General features: G+C 43.8%; 1 protein-coding gene across 1 annotated transcript; it reads right to left on the minus strand.

Moving 5' to 3' along the window:
* Positions 1 to 4,061: 4,061 nt before the first annotated feature.
* Positions 4,062 to 10,700, minus strand: LOC124701810 (pre-mRNA-splicing factor CWC22 homolog). Its single transcript, XM_047233905.1, has 8 exons — positions 9,793 to 10,700; positions 9,013 to 9,135; positions 8,808 to 8,874; positions 7,248 to 7,351; positions 7,060 to 7,162; positions 6,659 to 6,948; positions 4,858 to 5,163; positions 4,062 to 4,768 (listed from the first exon to the last, which is right to left on the minus strand). The coding sequence occupies exons 1-8, from the start codon at positions 10,561 to 10,563 to the stop codon at positions 4,436 to 4,438; spliced, it is 2,097 nt and encodes a 698-aa protein (XP_047089861.1). The 5' UTR covers positions 10,564 to 10,700; the 3' UTR covers positions 4,062 to 4,435.
* Positions 10,701 to 11,106: the final 406 nt, after the last annotated feature.

Consider the following 11,106-nt stretch of genomic DNA (forward strand, 5'->3'; position numbering starts at 1 on the left):
AAAACCTTCCAGAGACGCCGCCGTCGCCAATCCCATCTCGGGGGATTCAGGAGATCGCCTCCGGCACCCTGCCGGAGAGGGGAATCATCTCCCGGAGGACTCTTCACCGCCATGGTCGCCTCGGAGTGATGAGTGAGTAGTTCACCCTCGGACTATGGGTCCATGGCAGTAGCTAGATGGTTGTCTTCTCCTCATGTGCTTCATTGTCGGATCTTGTGAGCTGCCTAACATGATCAAGATCATCTATCCGTAATTCTATATGTTGTGTTTGCCGGGATCCGATGGATAGAGAATACTATGTTATGTTGATTATCAATCTATTACCTATGTGTTGTTTATGATCTTGCATGCTCTCCGTTATTAGTAGAGGCTCGGCCAAGTTTTTGCTCTTAACTCCAAGAGGGAGTATTTATGCTCGATAGTGGGTTCATGCCTCCATTAAATGCGGGACGAGTGACAGAAAGTTCTAAGGTTGTGGATGTGCTGTTGCCACTAGGGATAAAACATTGATGCTATGTCCGAGGATGTAGTTATTGATTACATTACGCACCATACTTAATGCAATTGTCTGTTGTTTGTAACTTAATACTGGAAGGGGTTCGGATGATAACCTGAAGGTGGACTTTTTAGGCATAGATGCATGCTGGATAGCGGTCTATGTACTTTGTCGTAATGCCCAATTAAATCTCACAATACTCATCGTATCATGTATGTGCATTGTCATGCCCTCTCTATTTGTCAATTGCCCGACCGTAATTTGTTCACCCAACATGCTATTTATCTTATGGGAGAGACACCTCTAGTGAACTGTGGACCCCGGTCCATTCTTTTACATCGAATACAATCTCATTGCAATACTTGTTTCTTGTTTTTACGCAAACAATCATCATCCACACTATACATCTAATCCTTTGTTACGGCAAGCCGGTGAGATTGACAACCTCATCTGTTTCGTTGGGGCAAAGTACTTTGGTTGTGTTATGCAGGTTCCACGTTGGCGCCGGAATCCCTGGTGTTGCGCCGCACTACATCCCGCCGCCATCAACCTTTAACGTGCTTCTTGGCTCCTCCTGGTTCGATAAACCTTGGTTTCTTTCTGAGGGAAAACTTGCTACTGTGCGCATCATACCTTCCTCTTGGGGTTCCCAACGGACGTGTGCTGTACACGCCATCAGTGCCGGAGCTGGGAGAGGAGCATCTGACGCGCTTCTCCTCGACGGGTTTGGAGGAGTCCTGGCGGCGGCGCCACTGCTTATGGCACTGGTGGTGAAAGTGGGGTTTTTCTTCTTCACCATTGAGGGATCTGGGGAAGATCTGGAAACGGCGGCGGCGGTGCAACAGTTGTGAGCGAAAAGGATGGGTTAGGAAGAAAGGATGCAAGGATGAAGTGTGAAAAGGAGAGAATTTACCCCCAAGAGACTATAAAAGAAGAGAAGGCCTGAGGACTACGCGGGCACGTGTCGTTTCCAATTTATTAAGGGGATTTCTCCTCATCATCGATCGCGGAAATCGAGGAATCACCTTGGTAACTGCACGCAAGTACTGGTCATTTCCTAAACAGAACCGCGCAGAAGTAGGATGGGCCCTACAGGTCGCGTCCCGTCAGTCAGAAGTACAACAGTAATTACGTCATCAGTGACGTCATGAACATCACTTGAAGTATCCGAAGAAAAGCGAAAATCATCGGATAGTCAACTTGAAGTCTACGCACAGATTGCAAGCATCTGTACCTAGACTCGGGGGCTACTCCCATCGGGAGCGCTGGACGCGCACCCGATAAATTTGGATTCGAAGAAAAGATCAGTTTGCTTGGCTTGAGTCTGCACCCAGTTGCAAGCACCCGTGTCCAAGACTCGGGGGCTACTCCCATCGGGAGCGCCGATTGCGCACCCGACAAACTATTTCGCACTCCAAGATCATGCCCGGGGACTTGATTCTGTGTAGAGTAGCATTGTTTTGTCATCGACAGTTAACCAGCAAAGCTGGACGCGTTACTCAATATCCTTTACGCATTAAAACTTACGTGAAAAATTGAAGCTCCGATGCAAATCTATCGGATGAACTATGAAGACTTGCAGAAAGCTTCGGCAGAAAAAGATATTCGAGTAGCACAACTTGAGTCTACGCACGGATTGCAAGCATCCGTGCCTAGACTCAGGGGCTACTCCCATCGGGAGCGCTAGACGCGCACCGAATAGAAGGAGATGATGCTGTTACAAGGAGGACAAGAATTATCAAGAGGAAAGAACATTCAATTGAGGCATGCTTTAGTCTCTACCCGAAATATCTTCGGCTAGACACTCGGGGGCTACTGGGCATTACCCTTCGAGTAACTGTTATTGCCCTATCATGTACGGCCCAACTGGAGGCCCATGAAGACACCCGATGGCAAGAAGGGCCGCTACGTTGGTGCCGAAGAAGATTCCTTGAAGAACAAGACGAAGAGGCGAATCAAACAAGGAAAGTTTAGAACTAGGGTCCTTTGTAACCTAGTCGTACCCGGACAGATCTCTTGAGACCTGGGCCCCCTATATAAGGGCCAGGAGAGGGGCTGCCGAGGGACACACAATCAATCTTAGAAACTTTAGCCATCATAAGTCCAGAGCTAGGTCCCCGTAGAACTTAGCCTCTCGACGAGATCGCAGCCGAAACCTTCGGCACCCCATTGTAACCCGATATTTTCATAATCAAGATCAGACAGGCAGGACGTAAGGGTTTTTACCTCATCGAGGACCCCGAACCTGGGTAAATCGTTTTCCCCGCTTGTTTGATAACCGATGTCTCGTGTCAGCCTACAGGATTCCATCAACCCTAAACCCCAAACGGAGGGCATTGCCGAGGAGTACCCTCGACAAAGACGGAGGAGAAGGTTTGCAGGTTGGGCTCTTCCAATAAGCGCCTCCAGCTCCTTTGATGCAGTTTTGCAGCTCTGGTTCTTCTCTTGGCCGGCCAAGTAGACGAGGGAGGGAGGAATAACCCTGCGGTGGCTGCATCGACGGGGGCTTGGTCTCTGATGCCGAAGTGGTGCTATGAAGCTGTAGAAGTGTGTTCTACCCATATCTTGGCCGTCGATGCACGGCTAGCTCCGACGCCGCTGAAGAGGCGTCTTCTCCGACGAGCTCATCAACAGGGGACATCAGCTGGCGTCCTTTGCCTCGCCCCTGTTTATCCAGGTCGATTAGCGACCCTCGTCGAGCTATACCTCTTGCTTGGAGGCCCTTCCCCGGCTCCTTGTCGACAGCGCACATCACCAGCACTCCAAGTGGCGTAGTCCCCGGAGGTGCGGATGGTGGTCGACAGTGGAGCTCCAACAATGGCGGTGACCAAGGACCTGATCGTTTTTCCCCTTTCCAGTTTAGGGTCCGATGTGCTTATTTCTAGGATGCAGTTGTAATTTTCCTATTTCTTGGGGTCCTGTGTGTAAATTGGTCTGTAACTGCCTCGGTTTAATGCAGCTTCTGGGGCCTTCGGGTCCTCTCTGTTCAAAAAAAGACATTGCCCATGCAAGAGAAAACTGAAGTGGAGGAATCGGAAGCTCAGCTTGGATTTCCTCAAAGACGTCGAGATCTACTACAACAAGTATAGGGTCGATTGGATTGACGACCTCAAGATTCCGCTGAGGCGCTCCAGCAAGGCCAACGTGAAGATTCTTACATGATCCTGAAAAATGAAGAGTTGTCTATGTGCAAGGAGAACTCGCGCCAGCCACTGTCTGTAATATTGGGGGAGGAATAGCAGGGTTTATGAGTTATTGAGGAATCGACGCTGGTACTACATTTGTTATCCTTTTTTATTTAAGAGAATACTTAATGCACATAACACGGCAAGAAGCATGCATGGCATATCATCTGGTGGTTCGGGACGAAGTGTACAACTCATATCACTTGCCAAAACAAATAAAAGAGCTGCTGCTGCACCTGATTGCTCTAATTCCATTGCTCCGTCGGCCAACTACGGCCACCCTTCATGTTTGCAAAGGCCAAAGGGTGGTCAGATTTATTGTTTCCCAATTCCCATGAAGCTTACTATATCTGTCTCCATCCTCGGTTTGGCAAAATAAGTTTCGAAGAATCAAAATCTATCCATTCAGGTATCAAGAGTTTCGGAACCTCTTTAAAACAGACAAATTATCCAGTGCTGTAACAAACATATAGACCGGTAAAGTAACAAACTTCAGATACAAGACTCACACTGTCTAAAATTTTATGAAGAAAAACTGCCTGTATTATGATCGTAGTGGCTTTTGTTGCCTTGACAAGTCACCCCACATCATCAAGGCCGTCTAATACTTCTGATTACGCTTGATTCCTGAATGTAACAGGCAACAACAGCTAGATCTGACAGTACACATGCGCACACAATGATCCAACTAGGCAGCTGATCTAAACAAAACTGACGATACAGTTGCAGCCAGTAAGCACGGGCGAAGTTGTACTTAGCTCCTCTTCCTTCTCTTGCTCCGTTTCTTGCCACTCTCATCGGAGCTTGATTCTGACTCGGAACTAGATCCTGAATCAGAGCTTTCTCCACCTGATTCCGACTCAGATGACGCAGGCTTCTGTTGCTGCATTATAAACCGGGGCATGTTCTTCAGGTACTCGCGCAGGCTCTCTGTGATACCTCCAAGACCGATTGAGGTAAAGAAATTTATGGAGAATCTAGTATTCTTCGGATGATCTCTCGGGAAGACTGACTCGAAGGAATCTTGCATGTTCGGATCATTAAGTCTCTCATTAAGTAAGCGTATACCCAGATGTTCTGACAGTTCCTGCAAATGAAGCAAGTAGTTCAATGGTCTGATATTGTGAAGAACATATTGTCATGTAGTAAAAGTTAAGTGGCACATTCACAACATACCTGGAAAAGAATCTTTATAAAAATTCGGGAAGACGATGTGGTGTCTTCCTCTGTCAACCTGATGTAAGCCAAAACATGCCAAGGAAGGGCGTCAGTCCCCAACAAATGTGCGAAAAACTTGGCCACATTCCTCAACTTATTTGTTTCGAGACGATGTATCATCGAATACTGTTGCACAAAGCATTTTTCAAAGTTCTCTTGAAAAACTTTATTGATCATGCAAAACCGTTGTCCTAATAAGCCATAATATCGAAGGTAAGTTCTCTCTTGACTGCAACACTCGAGAAGCATGATGTTCAGCTCCATCTGTCAAATGAAACAACAGATTTAGCTTTAGGGCGAATACCATCCTTTGCAGTTCAGCAACAAGCGATAAATAGAAGACATGAATAAAATACAGGATGCAAAAAAGGATCTCCAGACAATAGTATTCTGACAAAACAGAACAGATCAATTTGACTACATGTACATTCAGAAAAAGAGTTTGGCATTAAGCATGTTAGTTTCGAATTCTTGACATAAAGAAGCTTCTTCAGCATTGAATTTGTTGCTCTTGGGAATGTTACTGAGTACAACCTAGCACCAACCCAGCAGCGTACAAGAGTTTTGTTTTGCTTCAAAGATTTTCAGAGGTTTACAAACATTTCAGTACAAATCATTAATTCTAGACATTCTGGAAGACCTAACAATCTAAACAATAAGGAGAAATAACTTAGCCCAAGTTCTGATGAATCAATTTAACGCATACATTGATCAGTTAAGAAACAACTAAACACAGACAAATGTTAGTTCCAAAAGTGACCTTTTTTAATCCAAAAGCTTGACATACCACTCAGGTTAATCATGAACTTTCTATAAATGGAAGGACTCATATCCCTGATTTAATTAAGCATGGAGGGAAAGAACAAGTAATCTCTATTTATTTTTTGCTGTGAACGCTATGTAAACCTGGGCATATGTCGGGCTGGGCTTCAGGCCGGGTCAAGAAAAGCCCGAGGCAGGAAAGCTAAGCCCAGGCCCGGTCCAGTCAAAAAAGGCTGTGGGGCCAGCGGGCCGGGCCACTTCGTTAAATCGTGTTTCCGGGCTACCCAGGCACAGCCCAGCCCGGCCATCGGGCCAACAATTCTAGGCCCAAGCCCAGGATTTATGGCCAGACATAAAGCTATGCCATGCTACCCAGTCACACTATTGGTTGTGTTTACCTTTTAGTGTAATTGCTAGTGTGTAGTACAGAGGAACAATTCAAAGAATCATGCCTAGAAGTCTAGAACTTGAGAATAATATGGAGTTTTATCAATTATATTACAATGGTAAGCCTGAATAACTCCATTAAATTAAAGTAGAATCTCTTTTAAACATTTCACTGTAACCAACAAAGTTAAGACAATAAGACAAAACAAAATGAAAGGTGCCTAAACCATAGGTAGGTGATGCATTGACCACCCACGATGCATACAATTTTCTTCGCACGTCCAGCACCAAAAAACTACCCAAATGCATGTGGTCTCAGCACCATTTCGTATTTTCGTAACAATTCCCCCTAATAGGATCATGTATTTGAGGATCTAAACTGTCACAGCTGAAAGTAGGAGCATAAAAAGGATCACACAGAAGTTGTACTGAAGCTGGTAAACGAGTCAAAATCAGGTACTGAACCTAGTATTACTGTTGATTACAAAATGCATGTATTTGAATCTGAAGGCTTTGTATAGCTGGAAACAATAGAAACCACATAAACAAGGCAATCAACAGGTGACTTGTCAACATTAGATACAAAAATTAGGTTAAGTACAGTGCTTACCTCTTGACCAGGCTCAAGTTTAATCTTTAAAAGCTTGTGACCAGCTTCCTCAAAATCAACACTGGACATGATTGTCAAATATATGGTTCTCCGAAGGTTGATAAGATTGGTCTCAGTTTTATCTCTTATCTCCATCTGTTCTTCATCATCAGATTCTTCTTCATCCTCGTCATCAGAAGCATCATCAGACCCTTCTTCATCTTCCTCCATTTCATCTCCGAGGATACTTTTCTTTAGGCTCTCATAAGCCTTTTCATCTTCAACGAAGTTCGGGTTTACTCTGAAAACATCTGCAGGTTGAAAAAAATCAGCTCTTTGCCTTAAAAAAGTGTAAGTTTCTTCACTCATGTCATGAAAGTAACAGAGCACCATGCCCTTGAAGGAAGCCAAAAAAAACTTACTTAGGTTAGTCTCAGGGTCTAGCTCAGTTTCAAAGGACATATCATGAGTACATTGGTCCTCCTGCTCCACAAGATCCAGTTCTGGACGGATGGCCGGGAAACCCTTTAGAAAGGCAAGGAAACCATATAGTCATAATTTGTTATGTGCATGCAAAAAAAGGAACCAGCTAGGACAACTATGAATTTACCTGAAATTTAGCCTTTCTAATAGCAAAAAGGCCTTCAATGAGAAACTGCACACGCTTATCTATTTCACCTTCATGAAGAATGCCTCGAAATCTTTCAAACATAGCTGCATAAATAGAGTGAGGGTTGAGAAACCATTGGGAACTAAAACAAATAAAGGTGGAAACTACTAATACAAAGCATCAAAGAGATAAAAAAAATCACCACGAGATAAATAAAGATGGATTTTGAAACAATTCGATCACAAGAAATATGGAAAATGGTATAGTTAATAGTTTCAAGGAATTGAAATTGTATTCATTAGTAAAACATTAATATTAAGATTCATTATTTTAGTTTTAATAGATAAATTTCGCATGTACTACGAGGACAATAAAAAAATGTGGCACGCTCCAAGAGCACTGCACTCTAGTCTCACTTCATCCATCAAATTCTTTTTCCGTTTTGTTAAGATTGAAACTTATAAGCATTAAGGGGCATTTGACTAATTATATGATTCAAGAATCAAGATGCACCTTCACTAGCTTGAAATTCTAAAATTAAAGCCTGAAACCATAAACTAGTTCAGTTCCCATAACAGAGGGCTTTTCAGTTTTTAGAAGTAATCAAGAGTCAACACAACCAAGAGAAACAGATGCTTTTCAGATTTTTCGATGTCATAAATGAGTCAAAGACCCAACAAAAACAAGAAATGCATATGGGAAAGGGATACAAGTCTCCACTACTAAAAAAAGTGGTAGATTCGGTAGTGGAGAAGTTTATAATTCATGAGTGCTGAGTGCTAACTCTTGAGCATCTATTTTACCTACTATACAGTTATTGCATTGACACTCATCATAAATTTCCAGACATGCATAAATTGTGTGGTTAATCCGTCAATTACAAAAATAAACAATTAACATACATCTCAACAAAATTTGCAAAAATATTGAAGTGCACCTGAAGTGCAAGTGCGCAGGAAACAACTGACTGACACAAAAAAAAACTTGGAAGAACATATTATCACTACAATTTTTCGACTAGATTTGCAATTCACCGTGAAAACAATAAATCCAGAGCCAATGCCTCTGCATAAATGGAACACATCTGTACTGAAATTGAAAAGGCCTAATTTTGTTTCTAGGTTTGCAACTTATGTTTCCCACATGTCCAACCTCAAGAAATCGTACCGGCTAAATATTTAGGTGTCAGCACATCAAATGAAGAAAATATTTTCCAGAAGAGCAAGATCCAGAACAATGTATCCTGAAGTGAATCATCTTACAGGTTTGACCTAAATGCACAAACATGACATTTTCAAGCTAAAATCCTCTAGGTGACAAATAGAGCTGATGCATAATTTATACCACCTATGTCACAATACTGATAGCACAATGGCAATGTCTCAAACCAAAAATATATGGTACACAAAAAGGTGTAAGCTAACAGGTTTAGAAAGCCATGTGTTAAAATAAATACTCCATCCCATCAAAGATGTCTTAGGTTTATCTAAATTTAGAAAAGAAAATAGACAAATCTAAGACATCCTTTATGGGACGGAGGGAGTACTCATTTTAACTCACCATGAAGTCCTTGAGGAGTTAAGTCCTGCAGTATTGCTCCACATTCCTTCACAAACCCCACTGCCACCTGTCAGAGACACATGACCATGCTTCAGACATATGTTCACAATATCGGTACTACATACAAAGGCGTATGCACATGAGAAAAGGAAAAGTGAACCAAGCTATGCACGCGAGAAAAGGAAAAGTGAACCAAGCTATGCACCTCGACGCTATCATCAGTTGGATTCTCCAGAAGTACAGCAAGAAGCTCCAGTGCCACGACCTCATGCACAACTACCTGATTAACCAAGTGTGCTATGAACTTGGTTGCTGCAAGCAATTGGGGCTGCAACCAACAAGAGCAGTTGTAAGCATTTTGTGCAGAAATTCAAAACTGAAGTGCACGCAATACAAATATCAGCAGGATCACATGTCCCAACTCTACAACAATTTACAGTAAGTCTTGTACTCGGATAATAGGATTCTGAAATTAAGTAAACGTTCATCTTCTGTACATGTAAGGCAACACCTGGGTGCATAAAACCCCATCATCAAGCTTTTTCATAATTTCTTATACTTGAATCCTGAATGCGAACTAGAAGTTTACCCTATGTAACTGTGGACACAGCGTATGCTTTGGGTTCATAAGCCCATCTATAACCAAGTGTTGATGTTATAGTTAAATCCTTAACAAGTAAAAGCTCGCCCTTTGTAAATAATAAAGGACGACAAAGACTAGAAATTGCACTATCATTTCATAATGGGTTTGGCTGCAACTGCAGTAACCAACTGTGTTCCTCTTCCATACTAGGAGTCTAGGATAATCACAATAGCTCATCCTATAAATAGTCAAGTTATAACAATGGTTGGGGTGTAATATTATACATACAAGAACATAATGTAGAAATGAACTCAAGTACTTCCGTAAGTCATATTCAAGCCAGTGAATACAATTTTAACATGAAAAGGTTGAAAGAAAGAAGAAAGGAAGAGATAACTTTACCTTGTCATTTCTCTTATATGCCCTTTTGAGCTGGAGCATAACGCGAACAAGAAGCAAACGTCCGATCTCAGGGAACTTGGTATTCACAACTGCGACAAGCGCAGCGAACACATCTGTGAAGCCCGGTGAGGCCATCTGCGACTTGATGCATGACTGGCAGAAGAGTCCACGCCCACGAACCAGGTTCTCAGCTAACAGCTCGGGAACTAAATTCTTGATGTTAGTGCCATTCACCTTATTAACCAGACCATTGATGCTCTTCTTGAGAGCGTCCCATGTGAGCCGCTGATACTCAGGGCTCGCCTTATCTTCCACATCCCGCAACATCTGTGCCATGCGGAAAGGCGGGATGTAGACACCTCCTGTGCGCCCGGGAATCATCTCCGGCAATGGCGGTGGCGGTGGCAATGGTGGCGTCGGTTCCTTCCGCTCTGGGCTCGTCCGGCGCTCCTCCCTGCCCCGGTCCTCAGCCCGCCGCCTCGAGCTCCCATCACGGCGGTGTCGGCTGTGGCGGTCATCAGGGGAGGATCCCGAATCCGAGCTGGGGCTCCGCCGGCGCCGGCTGTCCCGGTGGTGGCGGCCGGGGCCGCGCTTGCTGCGGCGGTCATACCTCTCGTCGTCAGAAGCTCTAGCGCGCCTCCGCCGGCGGTCATCCTCCTTCTCGTCGTCAGAAGCCCTAGAGCGCCTCGTCCTGCGGTCATTTTCCTCCTCCCCATTAGAAACCCTAGCGGGTCGGGGAGGACGGTCGTCGACCTTTCCAGACTTCATCATTCCGTTGTCGTCGGAGGACTTGGGGTCGCGGTAGCGGCGGTCGGAGTCGAGCGGGGAAACCCTAGATCTGCGGCGGTGGCGGGCGGCGTAGCGGTCGGGGGAGGGAGAAGGTGATGTGGACTTCAATTATCTGGCTAGCCAAAAGTGGTGACAGTGCCTGAGCACATTAGAGGAGGTCAAGATGACAGGGCAAATCCTATAGACCGATCAGGTCGGCGCCTACGGCATGCCGCACACCTCTGATCGGGTATAGGGCCCGGCCCATTTAAGCTTTTTCTTCTTTTTTCGTCTACTGTTTTATTATTTTCTCTTTCTTTTTTTGTTTCTTTTTCCTGTTTTCTGTTTTCTGTTTTGTTTTTCCTTTTTCTTTCAAATTTAAAAATGTTCAATTTTGAAAACTGTCAAATTTTAAAATTGTTCAAAACTAAAAAATATTTAAATTTGAAAAATGTTCAAATCTAAAAAATGTTCAAAATTGAAAAATTGTTCGTATTAGAAAAAAATTTCATATTCGAAAAATGTTCATATTCGAAAAATGTTCAA

This window comes from Lolium rigidum, chromosome 3 (assembly GCF_022539505.1).
Source record: "Lolium rigidum isolate FL_2022 chromosome 3, APGP_CSIRO_Lrig_0.1, whole genome shotgun sequence".
NCBI classification, from domain to species: domain Eukaryota; kingdom Viridiplantae; phylum Streptophyta; class Magnoliopsida; order Poales; family Poaceae; genus Lolium; species Lolium rigidum.